This window comes from Tamandua tetradactyla, chromosome 6 (genome assembly GCF_023851605.1).
Source record: "Tamandua tetradactyla isolate mTamTet1 chromosome 6, mTamTet1.pri, whole genome shotgun sequence".
Classification (NCBI taxonomy): Eukaryota; Metazoa; Chordata; class Mammalia; order Pilosa; family Myrmecophagidae; genus Tamandua; species Tamandua tetradactyla.
In genome coordinates, this window is record NC_135332.1 from 167,756,386 (window position 1) to 167,777,962 (window position 21,577).

The 21,577-nt window shown below is 37.8% G+C and overlaps 1 protein-coding gene across 1 annotated transcript in view; it reads right to left on the reverse strand.

Moving 5' to 3' along the window:
- Nucleotides 1-3,377: 3,377 nt before the first annotated feature.
- C6H8orf76 (chromosome 6 C8orf76 homolog) overlaps nucleotides 3,378-21,577 on the reverse strand; it is a 63,866-nt gene continuing 45,666 nt past the window's right edge. Inside the window, exons 5-6 of the mRNA XM_077167582.1 lie at nucleotides 20,226-20,358; nucleotides 3,378-3,731 (exon numbers count right to left, since the gene is read on the reverse strand). Coding sequence (XP_077023697.1) covers nucleotides 3,534-3,731; nucleotides 20,226-20,358 — 331 coding nt within the window. The 3' untranslated portion in view covers nucleotides 3,378-3,533. The remainder of the gene's footprint in view (nucleotides 3,732-20,225; nucleotides 20,359-21,577) is intronic.

Sequence of the window (21,577 nt, forward strand, 5' to 3'; positions counted from 1 at the left end):
CAGAGGGTTAAAAGCTAAAAGCTAAAAGCATGGTTAAAGTTGGCAAGTAGACCAGGATGGAGACAAGTCCAAGACAGACTAGGGGAAAAGAGCATTTCCGGGGGGCCTAGGAGAATGGGAGAAAAGGGTGTAGCTACCAAAAAAAAAAAAAAAAAAAAAAAAAAAAGGCAGGGCTTTCAAATTGCCCTAGCACTGCAATAGATCTATGGAGTTAATATGTTGCACCAACAAAATAAGATGCTGGCCAATTAACTCAGCAATTCTGTTCAACAATTATTTATTGAGATGCCAGGTAGTCTGCCCTTGGGATTCTAATATGAACAAAACAGTCACAGTCCCTGATATTACAAAGTTTCAAGTCAATCATGGCAAACAAATGGGCAATTTCAATACAGAATAATAAGGGTTGATATGGGAGTAAAAGGGTAGTAAAAGAGCACAAAATGGGGAGAACTGACACCAGTTGGGGTTTAGGAAGACTTCTGGGAAGCTAAATCTAAGTTGAAACCTAAAAGATGCATATGAATTAGCCGTATGATGGGGGCAGAGGAGAGGTTCGGACTGACAGCACGATGTGTGGAGGCCGAAGGGTGAAAGACACAGGACATTAATAGTGGGGAGGGGGGCAGATGAAGAAGCTCTAGGCAGGTATCTGAAGGGCTCGACAAGCCATGTTAGAGTTTAGACCCCCCTATCCTGAGAGTAATTCACAATTTAAACATTACTCCATAATTGGTGTTTCGATAGCGACAATACAATGCTTGGCACACAATGGGAGATTGTTAAATGACTGACTGACGGGTAAAAGGGAGAATTTTAGGTTGTATATAAGTTATCAGAATAAAATTGACTGAATGGATGGTTGGCAATGGAGAGATACTGAGGGATTTTCATAATTTTTAATGGTTCCTAATATTGAAATATCTATTAATCTTGCAAAAGCTATTTTGGATTAAGAGAGAAAAGACTAAACTAGCTGGTCATCATGCTAGCAAACCTATTCATACTAAAAAATGTAGTCAAATTATAAACACAATCATTCCCCTGATTTGGTAAGGGTACAAGAAATGGAGAAGTGAGAAGGAAGGCCATGCAAGAAAAATCCTGATGAACTCAACATTCTCCTAAAATTCTCTTGCATCTGCTGAGAAAAATTGAATATAAGCTGTGCAGGACATTTGACAAAGTTTAGTGATTTATTATTATTTTTAGCATTTTAGACATTTAATATATGCCAGATGTTATCATTTCCATTATTGTCATTATTAATCTTGAGTTGTCATTTTTAATCTTGAGTTATGCTAAACCTGGGGTATTCCAAGTATTATTCTCTGGCCTTTTATCTTTACTATTCATAAGGATCCACTGATCACTGATATATCACTTTTTCATGCCTATGGTTGAATGATATCACCTGACATTAAAATCTTAGGGAACTGTCCATGCATCGCCTGCTTAATAATTACAAGGTTCAGCTGACTGTCTGTATACGGACAGAGACAAAAATTCAGGTAAAAGAAACAGGAAGCAATCACTTCAGAAAAGTGTACTACCACATGTCTGACCAGCCATTATAGTTAAATGTGTGCCACTTTAAAGCCTCAGGCCTCAGATCAAATAACTTTCAGAAAATGTGGAGTTGGGCTGAGGGTACCAACCAAGGGCAGAACAATGCAAAAGCAAAGAATCAGTAGTACTGACATCCCACGACACTGTAATTTGCCCATCTTATACACAGCTCTCTGAGCCAGCGCTTCTCGTCTATGTGGCTCATCCAACAGAGGAACCTGGGTCTTCATCCCGGTTCATCCGAGCTGTTTACTGTGCCCCTGTCTAACTATGGTTGCTTCATTTGTATTTGGCACCAGGGTCTGCTAAAACAAGGTTGAGTGACTATTTACTAACAAGATATTACTTTCTGCTGATACAAAGGCATTTGCAGAAACTGGAGTGTGCCTTCCTTGGAGGGGAGTCATTTTGTTACTTGTTTGAGCAGCCCATTGTCAAAATCACATTAACATGGACCCTGTAGCCTTTTTTTTTTCTTTTTTCCATTTCAATATCTGCACATATCCTTTCTGATTTGTTTTATATTTGTGAAAGACCTTTTATTTTCCTAGAGCTGTTTAAGTAGCATCATAAGTTTGAATGTGTGGTTTTCTCTTTATCTTTCATCAAAATGACGAAGTGTTATAAATTAAGGATGGGTGTGGTCTTCCAGCTTATTTTTAGCTTCTGAACCTCTGGTATTTCAGATTATAGATCACAAACAAAACAGGTGGTGTGTGTACTAAGGCCTAACTAAATATTCCTGAGAAGTGATTTCTAATTGGTGCCAGACATTTGAGAGAGATTCATCATGTCCTTATCAACAGGATTGGAATATTCCCAATCAACTATAAATCTTCAGGGTTAAGCTTTAAAAGTTTTGTTTTTCCCATTTCTAGGGCTTCAGAAAAAAAACTGAAGAGTGAAGTTCCAGATCAAATGTTAAGTGGGCCCTGGATGTTTGGTTTAATTTTATATTTCATTATTCATAAAGGAGCTCATTCATCCCAGATAATTCATCAGATAAGGTTAGTGGCCCTTAATATCTGAAAAGGATGTAGTAGTTTGTGATTATCCTTTGTGTGGCTGAAAGGAAAGGATAATCACCCTGTAAGACAATGTTCCATGGGTCCCTTGCAGTTCTGCCTGTCTTACGAGTAAGGCACCAAATGTTCTTTGTTTCACACTACCTTTTCAAGGATGTTTGTGTAGCAAACTGCCTAAAAACAGTGATAGGGTCTCCCTCTGGAGCAAAGGGCAAACATGCTTAATGCCCATTATAAAATACTTAGGTTTCCTAAGCTCAAGACTCCTCTCTTGTAACGCACCCCACTCCATGTGCAGGCACACATCTGGACTCATCTATGCCATCCCCTTGGGATTTGGAGGCAAGAGCAACTGACAAAATACCCTGAAGCTTATACTGCTTGCTGGGCCATGAATAACAAGTCCTTTGTCTCTGATCCAGGAGCCTTACATCTTCTACCAGCATCCATGGAGCTCTGGCAGCCTAACTTGTTAGCTAGCAAGTAGGGTAAATCTCAGACTCTTCACAGTTCTTGACACATCCTTCTTAGGAATGTTTTACCATCACATTACAGCATTCTTGGTCATTTCTGATTTATTTACCAAAACAATATAGATTTTTATGCCATTTGATTATGTATAATAACTGTTTTTATAAGAACCACAAAATTTAAAAGCGTCTTTTATACACCCTGCCCACTGGTATATTCTGAAGGGTTAGCATGTACCAAAAAGGCTTACTAAGATAAAGTTTTTAAAAGTGAACACCAAACATCTATTAAAAAAAAAACCAAAACACCAAATTCAGTAAAAATAATTGGTGAGAAAACCATTTTTATAAAACATAAGTAACTGCTGTTAATCATTATATTCCAGTAACAGCAATGGCTCCTGTCTGAGGTAAACAAAGACAATTAATACAGTACAAGATGTTTTCTATTCTATCTTTAAGTGGATCACTAAGCCAAGATTTGTATCTCTGTTTGGAAGTGATTTTCAAGGGGACAGAACTGGTCTTTGATCTTTTTGAACCATTTGTCTTCAAATTCTTTCGAAGATGCAATCACCAAGGCAGCCAGGGCTTCAGAGTCTACACACTTCACCTCAGCATGAACTTCATCTTTTATTTTTTCTGGAATGATATCTTCACCCATAACCTATAAAAGGAGGGGGAAAGAAAAAGGATGGCCCAATAAAAGCAGCAGCAGACATGAAATGAAAGACTATATTATTCATCAATTATAAAGGCTTTCATACAAAGCAGAAAATACTTTGGTAGCCAGGGGACACAGTAAAAGAGATATTCCATCAGAAGAAATGATCCAAGGTCCACATATGTAAAACATCCCATATCTTTACTCATCCTCCCCTGGGTGGAAGAATCAACTGATTCAAATGTGGCAGCAAAACGATTTTGCCTACAGGTATACTGAGTCAACCTTTTTGTATCAAAGAGCACATTCTGTTGGCAAGAATACATCTACGAATGATTCTCCCTCCTTAACCCAGAGAGAGATCCCAATCCCTCTATAAATGTTACTATTTCCATCTCAGATACTGAAGGAACATGTTGATCCAATGAAGGCACGACTGGTCCCGAAGGGTCACAATGAGGCCCAGATAAACACAGGGTCACGGCCCCAGAACAGCAAACTGGACTCTGGGTTAATTTCTCCTTGAGAGACGTTCACAGTTAAACTGTAGAAAGCTTATACCTGAACGCTCAAAGTGTTCGGCCCCACCATTGTTAAGGATGATGAATTAAAATTAAGTTCCAAAACATTTCATACCATTTGTATGAAAGGTTACATAGCCATTAGGCAGGGATGTCATTTGGGAATTTAAGCCACATGGGTTTGGACTAGATAATCTCTAAGGTTCCTCTAAAGGCTGGGTTCAATGTGCTTATGAAAATGCAAATCATAATGTATCAGAAGTAAACTCAGAGAATGGTTTCTACTGGCTTTAAATCTTCAAAGACGATATAGTGTTTGAGGCAAGAAGAGATGAGATACATAGCTTAAGGAGGCACCAATCAGCATAAATTTATAAAACCACGATATTTTATCAATTCTAAAATACTTTTAAAAATGTATTTTGACATTTCTGAAATCAACATAACCACTGGTGAGCCACAGAGTAATAAGCAGCTTTTTATTTTTTAGTGGGACTAAAATAATGAAGTGTCATATATCTGATGACTTTTTGCATTCAATGAAATTTAATATTTTAAAATCTGGGATAAGACACCAAAATAATCTTTCTATAAAAAAATAGAGAGAATTTAATATAATAATTATATCCCAACAGTGCCATACTCCAAACAGACCCACAGCATTCACAGATGTCAAAAAGTCTGCTAAAATATTTGGCTATTAAATATTTTTTATATTTAATATAAAACTTTAAAACTTCTACCTGCCAAAGAACATCATAAAATATTGCATACATAAACAGTTAGTAGGTCTAATATAGACAGGGTTTTTAAAAATTAATAAAGAAAACAAAAACATACTAATATAATAATTAAAAAATCATGATGAGGCAATTCACAAAATGCAAATGGTCAATAAATATACTTTTTAAATGTTCATCTCAATAGTAATCAAAGAAATGAACACTAACACAAAAAATGTCATATTTTAACCTACCAAATTTATAGATTTTAAAAAAGTAATAATATTAAGTTGAACTATACAAAATTACTACTTACAGGTAAAAAGTTACTGAATATTGGACTTCCAGGAAGATGGTAAAATAGGACAGACTGAGTTCACCCCTGCTCCAAGGAACAGCTAGAGAAGTGACAGAAAAACGACCAGGACAGCAATTCCAGGGTTCAAATGACCTGAGAGGGTCTTCTACACTACAAAGGGAGGTCCTGGATGGAAAAGCTGATCAGTCCCTCGGCTCCACAGCCTGGAGCTCCCTTGGGCAACCGGAAGCCAGTAAACTAGCTTTCCCTGCTCATAGAAATCATCCAACCAGTGCAAAGAACTTACTGCTCCCCTTTCCAAATGGAGGTCCAGAAACCAGGAGAGCACAGACAGGGAGGCAGTGATGAGGAAGGAAACCAAGCTGCACTCCTTGACTGCCCCACACCCACGTCACCCCACGCCTCTCTGGACCCCACAAACCCGTGCCCCACCCTCCCGCACCTGTGTCCCTATCCCCCGCTCCCCAAGCACTCATGGTCCATCCCACCTGCACCTCGCCCCTCATCCCTGTACCCCACGCCCCCAAAGCATGTGTGCCCTCCCACCCCCATCCCACTGCCCTATACCCCAGCCTGACCCCACGCACATACGCACCCATGCCCCATTCACCCACACCACGCACCTGCCCGACCCCAGTGCCCACAACCCCTACACTCCATGCACACTGCACCCACGTCCCCAGGCCCAGCGAACAGTCTCCCACATGCTTCAATGTCCCCTGCGCCACGTCCTGCACTTGAGCCTTCCATGCCCCTCATGACTCCCCACTTGACTCTGCACTCCATGCCCCTGTACCAGCGAAATGCCCCTACCCCGTATGCAGCCCTGTGTGGTGCCCCACCCCTGTGCTGCTGTACCCCATCCCACAAATACAAAACCTTAGACAACAGAGGAAAATCAACTCCCAAAGTAATCCTATCAAGATAATTAAATGCACCAAGGTCAACAAAAAACCACAAAGCATATGAAGATGCAGAGATATAGCCCAGGCTATATCTCTGGGTTATATCTGGGCCAAGTTGAAACACCAGAGGAGACATAATCTTTGCAACAACCAGTCAAAGATATTGATACAATGCTACTAAATGAACTCAATGGTTTGGCTAATGACATAAGGATATAAAAAAGACACTAGAAGAGTATAAAGAGAATTTGAAAGAATAGAAAAACAGCAGATATCACAGAGATGAAAGAGACTGTCAACCAAATAAAAAATATATTAGACACAACCAACAGCAGATTTGAGGAGGCAGAAGAAAGAATACACAAACTAGAGGACAGGACAATTGAAGTCAAATGCACAAAGGAACAAGTGGCAGAAAAGATGCAGAAATTTGAATCGGATCTCAGGGAAATGACAGACAACATGGAGCACAAAAACATAAGAATCATTGGTGTCACAGAAGGAGAAGAGAAGAGTAAAGGGCAAGGAAGACTAGGCGAGGAGATAATGGGGGAAAACTTCCCAACCCCATAAAATATATATGCAAATCAAAAAAGTCCAACAAATCCCCCCCCAAAATAAATCCAAATAGGCCTACATCTAAGACACATACTAATCAGTCCATAAAATGTTGAAGAGAAGCAGAAAATTTTGAAAGCAGCAAGAGAAATGTGACTCACCACATACAAGAGAAACCACGTAAGTCTGATTTCAGAATACTCAACAGGCACCATGTAGGTGAGAAGGTATGATATATTTAAAATCCTGAAAGAGAAAGACTTCCAGCTAAGAGTTCTGTATCCAGTCAAACTGTCCTTCAAAAATTGAGGGAGAGATTAAAATTTTCACAGATAGACAAAGCCTGAGAGAATTTATCAAGAGACTGGCCCTATAAGCAATACTAAAGGGAGTTCGGTCAGCTGGGAAAAAAAAAAAAAAAAAAAAAAAGACAGGAGAGGGAGGTCTGGAGGAGGGCACAGAATTGAAGAATATCTGTAAGGGTAACTTAAAAGAGAAAGAGGAAACAGAATATATAGATCTGACAAATAAAAAAAGGATAAGAGATTCAAGAACTGCTTTTACAGTGATAACTTTGAATATTAACAGACTAAACTCACCAATTAAAAGGTACGAATTAGCAGAATGGATCAAGAAATATGATCCATGTACATGCTGTTTACAAGAGACTCATTTTAGAACCAAGGATACAAATAGACTGAAAGTGAAAGGGTGGAAAAAGATGTTCCATGCAAGTTGTGAGCAAAAGAAAGCAAGAGTAGCTGTATTAATATCAGACAAAATAGACTTTAAATGTAAAGATGTAATAAGGAGCAAAGAAGGATGCTACATTTTAATAAAAAGAACAATTCACCAAAAAGAATTAACAATCATAAATGTTTATGCGCCCAATCAAGGAGGTGCAAAGTGAATGAGGCAAACATTGACAAAACTGAAGGGAGCAACAGACATTTCAACAATAACAGTGGGAGACTTTAATACACCACTCTCTTCCAAAGATAGAACAATCAGACAGAGGATCAATGAGGAAAGAAAGAACTTAAACAATTTGATAAATGAATTAGACTTAATAGACATATATATAGATCACTGCACCTCAAAATACCAGGATGTGCATTCTTCTCTAGTGCTTATGGAACATTCTTTAGGATAGAACACATGCTGGGGCACAAACAGGTCTTAACAAATTTTAAAAGATTGAAATTGTTCAAAGCACTTTCTCTGATCACAATGAAGTGATGCTGGAAATCAATGAATACAAAGAACCAGAACTTTCACAAACATATGGAGATTAAATAACATATTCTTAAACAACCAGTGGGCCAAAGAAGAAATTGCAAGAGAATTCAGTAGCTATTTGAAGATGAATGAAAATGACAATATAAAATATCAGAACTTATGGGATGTGGCAAAGGCCATGCTGAGAGGGAAATTTATTGCCCTAAATGCCTATATTGAAAGAAACAGCAAAAATGGAGGATTTAACTACTCACCTGGAGGAACTAGAGAAAGAATAGCAAACTAACCCCAAAGCAAACAAAAGAAGAGAAATAACAAAGATTAAAGCAAAATTAAATGAATTAGAGAACAAAAGAATAACAGAAAGAATCAATGAAACCAAAAGTTGGTTCTTTGACTAAATCAATAAAATTGATGGACCCCCTAGCTAGGCTGACAAAGAAAAAGACAGAGAGGATGCAAAAAACAAAATCAGAAATGAGAGAGAGGTCATTACCACAAACCCTGAAGTAATAAAACCAATCATAAGAGGCTACTAGGAACAACTATATCCCAACAAACTAGACAACTTCAAGGAAATGTACAAATTCCTAGAAAAACACGAAGAACTTACACTGACTTGAGAAGAAACAGAAGATGTCATCAAACCAATCACAAGATTTAATCACTCATCAAAAATCTTCCTAAAAAGAAAAGCTCAGGGTAAGATGGCTTCACAGAGGAATTTTATAAAACATTTCAAAAAGAACAAACATGTTTCCTGCTCAAACTCTTTCAAAAAACTGAGGAAAGAGGAGGTACACTACAAACTCATTTTATGAAGCCAAGTCACTCCAATGCTAAAACCAGGTAAAGATGCTATAAGAAAGGGAAACTACAGGCCAATCTCCCTAATGATACAAAAATTCTCAACAAAATCAAATCAAATCCAAGAACACTAAAAGAATTATATACCACAATCAAGTGAAGTTTATACCAGGAATGCAAGGGTGGTTCAACACAAAAAAAATAAATTAATATAATATTGTACATCAAAAAAATCAAAAGGGAAAAATCAAATGGTCATCTTCACTGATGCTGAAAAGGCATTTGACAAAATTCAGCATCCTCTTCTGATAGAAACACTTCAGAAAGTGGGAAATGAAGGAAACTTCCTCAAAATGATAAAGGGCATATATGAAAAACCCCATAGCCAGCATCGCACTCAATACTGAGAGACTGAAAGTCTTTCCTCTGAGATTGGGAACAAGACAAAGATGCCCTCTGACACCACTACTATTCAACATTGTACTAGAAGTTCTAAGTACAGCAATGAGGCAGGAAAAAGAAATAAAAGGCATCCAAATAGGAAAAGAAGATATGTAAAATTTTCATTATTTGCAGATGACATGATACTATACTTTGAAAATCCTGAGATATCTATGATAAAGCTACTTGCCTAATAAACAAATTCAGCAAATTGGCAGGATATAAGATTAATGTGAAAAAATAAGTAATGTTTCCATACACAAACAATGACCTAACTGAGGAGACAATTAAGGGAAAAAATCCATTCAAAATAGCAACTAAAAGAATCAAGTACCTAGGACAAACTTAACCAGGGATGTAAAGGACTTGTATACAGAAAACTACATAATACTGCTAAAAGAAGATCTAGATAGGTAGAAAGACATCCCTGCTCATGGATAGGAAGTTAACTGTAGTTAAGATGTCAATTCTGCTCAAACTGATCTACAAATTCAATGCAATACCAATCAAAATTCCAACAACCTACTATGAAGACTTGGAAAAGCTGGTTATCAAATTCATTTGAAAGGGAAAGAGGCCTCAAATAGCTAAAAATATCCAAAAAAAGAATGGGAGAATAATCAGTTCTTGACTTTAAAGTTTATTATAAAGCCACAGTGGTCAAAGCCACATGGAACGGGCACAAAGATAGAAGGACTGACCAATGGAATTGAATCAAAGGTACAGAAATAGAATACCAAATTTATGGTCAACTGATCTTCGGCAAGGCCCCCAAATCCAATGAACTGGGACAAAAGGGTCTTTTCAATAAATGGGCATGGGAGAACTGGTTGTCAATAGCCAAAAGAATGAAAAAAAGGACCCTTATCATAAACGCTATACAAAAATGAACTCAAAGTGGAACAAAGACCTAAATAAAAGAGACAGTACCATTGATTGTACACTCTGGATGGACTCTGTGTGTAAAGATATCTCAATAAAAATATTAAAAAAAAAACGCAACAAATGCTTCTATGCCTCACAAGCCTTTGTCAATAAGTGAAGAGGTAACCAACTCAGCAGGAGAAAATATTTGGAAATCACATATCAGATAAAGGTTTGAGATCTGTACACATAAAGAAACCACACAACTCAACAACAAAAGAACAAACAACCCAATTATAAAATTGGCTAAAGATATTGTTCTAGTTTGCTAGCTGCTGGAATGCAATATACCAGAAACGGAATGGCTTTTAAAAAGGGAACGATACCTTAGACTGGACATTTCTACAGACGTGAACTGAGACATTTTCTGGGTCTTAGAACTGTAAACTAGTGACTTATTAAACTTCCCTTTCTAAAAGCCATTCCGTTTGTGGTATATTGCATTCCAGCAGCTAGCAAACTAGAACAGATTTTGGTACCGGAGAGTGCGGTGCTGCTGTGGTTTACAAATACCAAACATGTTGGAATGGCTTTTTAAATGGATAAGGGGAAGAATCTGGAGGAATTGTGATTAGCTTGATAGAGAAAGCCTAGAATGCTTTGAAGAGACTGTTGGTAGAAATGTGGATGCTAAAGATACCTCTGACCAGGCTTCAGACAGAGATGAGGCACAGAGAGGTTTATTTTAGACAGAGAGGTTATTGTAGACTGGAAGGAAAGCAAGCCTTGTTTTAAAATGGCAGATAATCTGGCAAAATTGACTAGTGGCTTTGGCTGGAAGGCAGATTTTAAAAGCCGTGAACTTGGATATTTAGCAGAAGAGATTTCCAAATTGAGTGTGGGAAGTGTAGCCTGGTTTCTCCTTGCAGCTTATAATGAAATGTGACAGGAAAAGAGATAAGTTGAGAACTGAACTCTTGGATACAAAGAAACCAGAAATTGAAGCTCTGGAAAATTCTGGGCCTCCGGAAAGGGAGACCCCAGAGAAAAGTGCTTCATGTGAGGATTTAACCAAATGTGGAAACAGCCAGTCATTTCAGAGAAAGTCAGGCTCGGACATGGAGTTATCCAGGAAGGATTTGTGGAAACTCCTCATGTCTGATGGGCATGATCCAAGGCTACTGCATAGAAAGCCAACGAGAGTGCTGTGGGACCTGTATAAACAGAGTTCCTGACAGTCTGTACTGGGCGGGTTCAGAGAAGGGACACACTGGAGGAAAAGTAACTTCAGAGGCAAAACCATGGAGGATGAGGTCTCAAGTCAAGAAGCCTTGGGCCAGGAGAGTGGACCCACACAAGCCCCTGGAGAGGGTAAGTTTGCCCCAAAGGCAGAGGATGGGCCTTCTACCTAGTTGCAGCGGAAGAGTCATGCTGCCTCAGGCCTTGGAGATGAAGCACATTCCTTGGGGTTTGGGGAGCTTGGCTGCCACCATATGGAAGGGTTGAGTGTGTGCCCCGGAGATGGCAGAGAGCCTGAGTGCAGCCCTAAAATGCTTGGAAAGAGTGAAGCCAAGAAAAGGTGGTCTCCCCAATGTTCCCTAAGTTTGTTTTCGGAGAGAGGCAGGCCTCTGCGTAGGCCCTTGGGAAGAGTGGGACTGCAGCTTTCAGAAGCCCCAAAGATAAATGACTCTCAGACTCTGAAATCTAATGGACTTTGCCCTAAGGGTTTTCGAAACTGCTTGGGTCCTATGACCCCTGTGTTCCTTCCTCCCTATGGAACTGAGTAGATGTATCCTGTGAATGTTCCTCATTTGTATGTTGGCAGCAAATAATTTGTTTTGCGTTTTTATAGGTCCAGAGCCAGAGGATAATTTTGCCTTAGAATAGACCATGCCTGTAAATAACTTTGATAGGAGTTTGTACATTTCTAACTTTGTATTTCATGTATATTGCTACTGAAATGGTTTAAGGACCTGTGACATTGTTATGAAATGAATGTATTTTGTATACGGAGAAAATATGTCTTTTTTAGGGTCCAGAGGGTGGAATGCGCTGGTTTAAAAGGATGTATGTCCCCTAGAAAAGTCATGTTTTAATCTAAATCCCATTTCATAAAGGCAGAATAATCCCTATTCAATACTGTATGTTTGAAACTGTAATCAGATCATCTCCCTGGAGATGTGATTTAATCAAGAGTGGTTGTTAAGCTGGGTTAGGTGACAACATGTCTCCACCCATTTCGGTGGGTCTTGATAAGTTTCTGGAGTCCTATAAAAGAGGAAACATTTTGGAGAATAAAAGTGATTCAGAGATTTGAAGAGAGCAGAACAACATAGCCATGAGAAGCAGAGTCCACCAGCCAGGGACCTTTGGAGATGAAGAAGGAAAATGTCTCCCAGGAAGCTTCATGAAACAGAAAGCCAAGAGAAGAAGCTAGCAGATGATGCCATGTTCACCATGTGCCTTTCCACTTGAGAGAGAAACCTTGAACTTCATCGGTCTTCTTGAACCAAGGTATCTTTCCCTAGATGCCTTAGATTGGACATTTCTATAGACTTGTGATTAGGACATTTTCTTGGCCTTAGAACTGTAAACTAGCAACTTATTAAACTTCCCTTTTTAAAAGCCATTCCATTTGTGGTATATTGCATTCCAGAATCTAGCAAACTAGAACAGATATGAATAGATATTTTTCTGAAGAACAAATATAGATCAACATGGATGGACCTTGAGAACATTATGCTGAGTGAGACTAGCCAAAAACTAAAGGACAAATACTGTATGGTCTCATTGATATGAAATGACATTAGTGAATAAACTTGGAATATTTTGTTCGTAACAGAGACCATCAGGAGATAGAAATAGGGTAAGATATTGGGTAATTGGAGCTGAAGGGATACAGACGGTGCAACAGGACTGGATACAAAAACTCAGAAATGGACAGCACAATACTACCTAACTGTAATATAATTATGTTAAAACACTGAATCAAGCTGCATGTGAGAATGATAGAGGGAGGAGGGCTGGGGACATACTGAAATCAGAAACATAGAAGTTAAAGATTGAGATGGTATAATCTAGGAATGCCTATATAATAACAGTGAAATGTACAAGGTACAATTTTAAAAATGTTCTTGCATGAGGAAGAACAAAGGAATGTCATTATTGGAGGGTACTGAAAATAGATGGTAATTAATATTTTAAAATGTCACCTTCTGTGTGAGACTAAAGCAAAAAATGTTTATCTGTTACAAAATTAATATTTTGACTAGTGCATTTCCTAATATAACTTATGTAGATAGTTTGATTGAACACCATAAGTACTTGGAATCTCAGGTAGGACATGAGATTTTGCTGGTTTGTCCAGAGTGATGCCCTGATGAATCCCAGAGTGATTTGATCAGTGAGTGGAAAAGTATCCGCAAAGCCCCCTTCGGGGAATGGTGAGAACAGGGAGAAATTCAACTTCCCCAAGTTGAATTCTTGATATTCTCACAAACAGTGTGGACAACCAAAGCTACAGGCAGAGCCCCCAGTCTTGGGGTTTGTTCATGTGAAACTTAACGCTGAAAAGGACAGGTCAAGTCTACTTAAAATTTAGGCCTAAGAGTCACCCCCAAGAGAGCCTCTTTTGTTGCTCAGATGTGGCCCCTCTCTCCAGCCAACACAACGAGCAGTCTCACCACCCTCCCCCTCTCTACCTGGGACATGACTCCTAGGGGTGTGGCCCTTCTTGGCAACATGGGACAGAGATCTTGGAATGAGCGGAGACTCAGCATCAAGGGATTGAGAAAAACCCTAGAATGAGCTGAGACTTAGCATCAAGGGATTGAGAAAACCTTCTCGACCAAAAGGGGGAAGAGAGAAATGAGACCAAGTGTCAATGGCTGAGAGATTTCAAACAGAGTCGAGAGGTTATCCTGCAGGTTATTCTTACACATTAAGTAGATATCACCTTGTTATTCAAGATGTAATGGAGAGGCTGGAGGGAACTGCCTGAAAATGTAGCGCTATATTCCAATAGCCATGTTTCTTGAGGATGATTGAATAATGATACAGCTGTCACAATGTGACTGTGTGATTGTGAAAACCTTGTGTCTGATGCTCCTTTTATCTACCTTGTCAACAGATGAGTAGAATATATGGAATAAAAATAAATAATAGGGGGAACAAATGTTAAAACAAATTTAGTTTGAAATGCTAGTGATCAAGGAAAGCGAGGGGTAAGGGGTATGGTATGTAAAATTTTTTTTTTCTGTTTTTGTTTTATTTTTCTGTTGTATTTTTATGTCTTTTTCTGAATTGATGCAAAAGTGTGGGAAATGATCATGATGATGAATATGCAACTATGTGATGACACTGTGAATTGCTGAGTGTATGTGTTGGGAATGTTTGTGCTTCTCGTAATTTTTTTTTTAATTAATAAAAAATTTTAAAAAAAAGCACATGAAGAGATGCTCATTTTCATTAGCTATAAGGGAAATGCAGACCAAGATAGTTTGATTGAACGCCATAAGTACTTGGAATCTCACGTAGGACATGAGATTTTGCTGGTTTGTCCAGAGTGATGCCCCGATGAATCCCAGAGTGATTTGATCAGTGAGTGGAAGAGTATCTGCAAAGTCCCCTTCGGGGAGTGGTGAGAACAGGGAGAAATTCAACTTCCTCAAGTTGAATTCTTGATATTCTCACAAACAGTGTGGACAACCAAAGCTATAGGCAGAGCCCCCAGTGATGATATTGTGAATTGCTGAGTGTATGTGTTGGGAAGGTTTGTGCTTCTCGTAATTTTTTTTTTTAATTAATAAAAAATTAAAAAAAAAAAGCACATGAAGAGATGCTCATTTTCATTAGCTATAAGAGAAATGCAGACCAAGAATGCAATTAGACATCACCTCACATCTATAAGAATGGCTGTAATCAAACAAACAGGAAAGTATAAATGTTGGAGAGGATGTGGAAAAATTGGAACACTTATGCACTGCTGGTGGGAATGTGAAATGCTACAGCCAGTATGGAAGATAGTCTGGCAGTTCCTTAGGAAACTAAATATCGAATTGCCCTATGACCCAGTAACACCACTACTCGGTATATACCCAGAAGAGCTATAAGCAGTGACAGAGACATTTACACACCGATGTTTAAAGCAGCATTATTCAGAATGCAAAACAATGGAGACAATCCAAGTGCCCATCAACAGACACGTGGATAAACAAAATGTAGTATATATACATAATTGAGTGTTATGCAGCCCTAGGACAAAATGACTTCCTAAAGCATACGATAACATGGTATGTTCTTGAGGACATAATGTTGAGTGAAATAAGCCAGACACAAAAGGACAGATACTTATGATCTCGCTTCTATGACCCTGGTAAACTCAGAAGCTTATAACATAGAATATAGGGGACATAGAGATACACAGAAGCTAGAAGTGGCTGAATGGTTACCTAATGAGGTTTAATTTAAATGTAAGGGAATGGATAGATGTGAAAACAGCTCATAATTGGGTCTCTAAGTAATAACTCCATATGAAGAAGAACATGATTGAAAAGGGTTGTATAGATCCATGTATCCCACTGATTTAACACAACAAATAGAAATAAGTTCTTTTTTTTAATTAATTTTTAAATTTTTTTAAGTGTAACAACAAACACAAACATTCTTACCCTACGAACATTCCATTTTACATAGATAATCAGTAATTCACAATATCATCACATAGTTGTATATTCATCATCATGATCATTTCTTAGAACATTTGTATCAATTCAGAAAAAGAAAACAAAAAAATTCATACATATCATACCCCTTACCCCTCCCTTTCATTGATCACTAGCATTTCAATCTACTAAATTTATTTTAACATTTGTTCTCCTTATTATTCAATAAATAAATTCTTACATGAACTACTTCAAAGGGATGAATCTTGTACACAGAGTAAATAATATCATGGTATATGGGGAAAACTACAATTGCATGCCATGATCTATGTTTAACAGGAGGATATCAACAACAACAGAGGGAAATAACTGAAGAGGGGAAGGAGAAGAGTTAAGGGGAGGCTTGGATTTTCTATTTGGTGAGGGTGTGTTTATCAGTTATTTTTTCTCTTTGGAGCAATGAAAATTGTCTAAAATTGAGAGTGCTGACTAGGTGAAGATAATGTGAGACACGGATTGCTGACTTTGGATATTATACATGATGCCTAGTGGATGGAGGTGGATGAAAGATACACTGAGAAACAGAATAGCGAACTGTAATGTATACATATGATCAAATATTGTGCAACTATAGAAAGAAAAAAGTTGTGAGGCATGCAACAAGGCACATTACATGATGTAAAATAAGCCAGAAACAAAAGAGCAAATATTGTATGGTCTCTTTCAGAAAATAATTAGAAGAAAATTGGGGCTAGATTGTAAGTTCTAGTCTTCTGTCACATTCACTCACATTTAGTCTGAAGCTGTAATTGTTATTTCCAGATTTTGAGAGGCTGTGCTATGTATGTATAACCTGGTATTTCCTGGGAACTTTGGGTACCTGTGTGACACCTAAAACTCAGAGTTGGAGTTCTGCAGCTCTGAAAGTCAACATTCCCACATATAACAACTATTAAAGAAACTGAAAGAGATGAGGCTTCAATTAGAGATAAGAATGAAACCAAACAGGTTGGGACTAAGGTAAATTAGAATACAGGGGTAAAGAGGATGTTTCTGTATTTTAGAACTTCACCTACCCACTCAGACCAAAGAAAGAGGGGGTTATTTTGTCTAAAGCCTAAATTTTCTGTAGCACATGATCTAACTCAATCCGTCTGGATAGATCATTTAAACAACCCAAATATTTAAACAACCCAAACATATGGAGTCCAGAAAGGGAATGAAGGCTTGTAATTCTGTATAGCTTAATGTAAAGCCCAGAAACATCCCAGAATGCACCAAGCAGATAATTAAAAAGTATTGCTAAAATATCCATTTTAGCTGGTTAAGATTTTCATAGGTTAATTGTAAAAATATTTCCTGAAATCAGGAAAATAGTAACACAGGTCATTACCATAGCAATGCAAATATTTGTAAGAACTTTCTCCTGGATAGTTTGAGCACATTCACAGTTTTGACAGCTGATCAAATGGTATTTAAGTTAGTGTTTAATATTTTAGAATTCAAGAGCTTTGCTATCTGAATTTGTAGATTTTTTCCTTGTTGCCTTAATTTTAAATTGGTTTATGAAACTTATTGTGCAAACACAGGTTTTACAATGATTATATGGACACTTTATGTAAATATGCCTATGATTAAGCTAACTAAGATATCCATTGTTTGTGGTCCTAGTGCATTGTTTTTTTTAATTTTTTAATTTTATTTTTTTTAAATACCAAAAAACACCTAACAAATGCAAACATTTCTATTTTGATCATTCTGTTCTACATATATAATCAGTAATTCACAATATCATCACATAGTTGCACATTCATCATGATCATTTCTTAGAACATTTGCATCTATTCAGAAAAAGAAATAAAACGAAAACAGAAAAAAATGTATACATATCATACCCCTTACCCCTCCCTTTCATTGATCACTAGCATTTCAAACTAAATTTATTTTAACATTTGTTCCCCCTATTATTTATTTTTATTCCAAATGTTTTACTCATCTGTTGATAAGGAAGATAAAAGCAGCATCAGACACAAGGTTTTCACAATCACACAGTCACATTGTGAAAGCTATATCACTATACAATCATCTTCAAAAAACATGACTTGGATTATGTCATTGGTAACAGAGACCAGCAGGAGTTAGAAACAGGGTAAGATAATGGGTAATTGGAGCTGAAGGGATACAGACTGTGCAACAGGACTAGATACAAAAACTCAAAAATGGACAGCACAATACTACCTAATTGTAATGTAATTATGTTAAAACACTGAATGAAGCTGCATCTGAGCTATAGTTTTTTGTTTGTTTGTGTTTTTTGTTTTTTTCCTTTTTTATATATATATTTTTATTTATTATTATTAATATTATTTTTATTTTTTCTCTATATTATCATTCTATATCTTTTTTCTGTTGTTTTGCTAGTTCTTTTCCTAAATCGATGCAAATGTACTAAGAAATGATGATCATACATCTATGTGATGATATTAAGAATTACTGATTGCATATGTAGAATGGAATGATTTCTAAATGTTGGGTTAATTTTTTTTTTTTTCTTAAAGCAATGCTTTAAGAAAATTAGCCCAGCAGCAATGTTCAAAATAGATCAAGAGAAGTAAGCAAGGAGGCAAGGAGAGAAAGCCAGGAAGTCACTGTGACAGGAGGTGCCAAGGGCCTGGGCTAGAGTGCTAGCAGAGGAAGAGAAATCAGAGGTGGACCCTGAAGGAAGGGCGAGCTTGGTGTCTGGCTAAAGGGAACAGACTACAGAGGAAGAGACTCAAAGATAATAAGGCTCTGTTGCTGAATATAAAAAAAAATGATAGACAGCATAAGAGAAAAAAATTAAGTCTGGAAGGAAGAGACTGCTTCTTCTTAACAAATATTTACTAATGGTGAAGTCTATGAAAGAAACCATACTCATGCTAGGTACTCAGGGGAATAGAAAGATTGACTGCCTGGGTTTTGATGAGTAATTCCATTTTAGACATTGTATACTGGAAGTGATAGTAGAATAATCAAGGGAAACGATCCAGTGGGTAAATAATTATGTGAGAAAAGTATTCCAGAGATGGAACAGAGATACAGATTGGAGAGTACTGAGTCCTGATATGAATATGGTTATGATTTCTGTGAGAGAAAGGTAGAGAGAACAGAGAACCCAAATTAAACCTTAGAGAATGTCATTACTTAAGACACAGAAAAAACTAATAGAGGGTGGTACAACAGTGACTCAGCGGGAATAATTCTCACCTGCTGAGCTGGAAACTCGGTTTCCGTTCCCGGAGCTTGCCCATGCCAAAAAAACCCAAACAAACAAACAAAAAACTGATAGAGTCCCAAAAGGCAGAGAAATATTAAGAAATATAGGAGACTGGCTCAGCAGGCAGAGTTCTCACCTGACCCGGGTTCAGTTCCTGGTGCCTGCCCATGTGGAAAAAAAAAAAAAAAGAAATATAGGAGAAAAACAGACTAGTGAAGTCCCTCAGAAGTAAAGAGAAGAGGAAATCAAACATGAGTGGTCAATAGTTACAAATGCTACAGAAAGATAAAGGAAAATCAAGACAAAGGGAAACTTACAAGAAACAGGACACCTGTGCACATCTGTGGGCTGGTACAAGAGAAGAGTTGAAAAGGCTGAAAGAGAAGAGACAGGAGAGTGTAGTCCTGGAACGGGGAAAAAGAATCACAATGAAAGCTAGTTCAGCTTTAGAAAGGAAGAAGAAACTAGCAATAGTAAGTATGCAATAGGCATTTCTTGAAAGAATGAATGGATAGAGAATTATACTCATGGGAAAAGTACTTGAACTATAGTTTCAATTATATGCTAAAAGGAAGTAGGATGAATAACTTAAAAATATAATCTGAAAATGCCATCCTAGACATTTCAATATCTTATTTTACCAAAATATAGCTTTTTTAAAAAGCTAATTAAAAGTTAAAAAAAAAAAAAAGGACATTTGAATTTCTCTGCCACTATCAAAGCAGTGGAGGAGAAAGAAAATGTACTTGGAGCTGAAAAACATGGGCTACATCCCCATACCAGCTCTGCTACTTATCTTTGGCAACTCTCGACCTCTCCAAGCCACAGTACCAGAGCTGCCTATCTCACAGGATGTTACGAGAATGAATGAAGATAACAAGCAAAGGAAAATAAAAATCAAAAACTGCTGCACAAACCTGAGTCTTCATTGATTCACTGGGCATCTATGATGTTCAAGCAGGAAGACACTAACAGCACCAACAAGTAAGTTAAACCCAGTCCCTGCCTCCTACAACACAGTAGGAGAATGGCAATGAAGAGGCTGACTTCGGTGATTGTTAAGTGATCAAAAGTCACACAAAAGAGGGAGAGAGAAGTTCTTTAGCAGATATGATTTGGCCAAGTTTTTAAAAAAAATGATATCAGAGCCAAGAAAAATATCTATGATGCCTCACTGCACATACAGCATCAGGGATACTCACCTCCGAAATCAACAGCAAAGTTTCTTCTTTGAAGTTGAATCCTTTCATTTTATCTTCAATTTCCTGCTGAGTTCTCAAGTTTTTCTCCAAAGCAAACGATGTTTGCTGAGACTGGGTGAATTGAAGTAAAAGCCTAAAAAATAGAAAAGTCTCAACGTGCAGGCACCACATAAAGGAAAGCAATAAGGAAATGCTCATTTACAGCATATGCATTTAGCTGCATGTTAGTCCTACTAGGCTAAAAAGAAGGCACCCTTTGTCCAGCTGACCAAGATGGTTACATAAGATGCTCCAGAGTGCCATTTCCCGATCAAAATCTCTGAACAGCTAGCAAAACTGGCAGAGCCATCTTCCTCAGAACCCAGGAAAACAATTAAAGGGTTACAGTAACTGGGTGAGCGCCAAATCAAGAAAACAGTTTTAAATGAGAAGTGAGGCTCATGGTGCCTTTTCTGGCTTCTCCCACAACCCATCCCTTTGTGTGGTGTGGAGCCAGAATGTGCTTCTATGTGGGCCCCTGGCCCAATTCTGGAGGAAGCAGAGTGACCCTTATGCGCATAGGTGCCTGAAAGCCAGTACCCATCTATCAGGTGGCAGCCAGAAAGACCCGACCAGGACACTTGCCTCTGGCCCACCCTCCTAGAACTTGCCCTGGAGGGAGAAGCAGTTGGCAGACTGTGTAAGAAACAGTAAGTCAAAGTAGCCTGGGAAAAAGGATTACAGGCTTTAGGACATGCTACAGAGGCATAGGAAGGAGAGATAAGTCTACTTCATAGGGAGTAGAAAAGATATTAGGAATCCTGCAATGGGGGAAATCCTAAAGCCATGAGAAATCTGAGCCAAGGACAAAACCCAAGCTCAAAAGAGAGAAAAGACGTTGCACCTTAGGCCAATCTAGATAGGAGGGCTAACTTCTGAAGACGAACACCAGCCAATGCAGAGTCAATTTGCAAAAGCTGTGAGAGGTATTTTCTGCATTTGTTTGTTTGTTTTTGTTAGCACCTGGTGCTCAAGGAAATCTCTGTTATAGCACTAAATTTGGATTCAAACTTAAGGAATAGACAGCTCAGAGACTAAACCCCAGAATTAACACAGTAAAATACTAAAAAGTAAAGTGTGTAACAAAAATTTAGAAGACAAAGAAACAGGAAATGATAGCCCATACAAAGAAACAAGATAAAAATTAAGACACCATCAAGTAAGAACAGATGTTGGATATACTAGACAAAGACTTTTTTTTAATTGACAAAATAAAACAACATATAAACACGAACATTCTTAATATATGAACAGTACATACTTGGTGTATAACCAATGGCTCACAATATCATCAAATAGTTGTATACTCATCA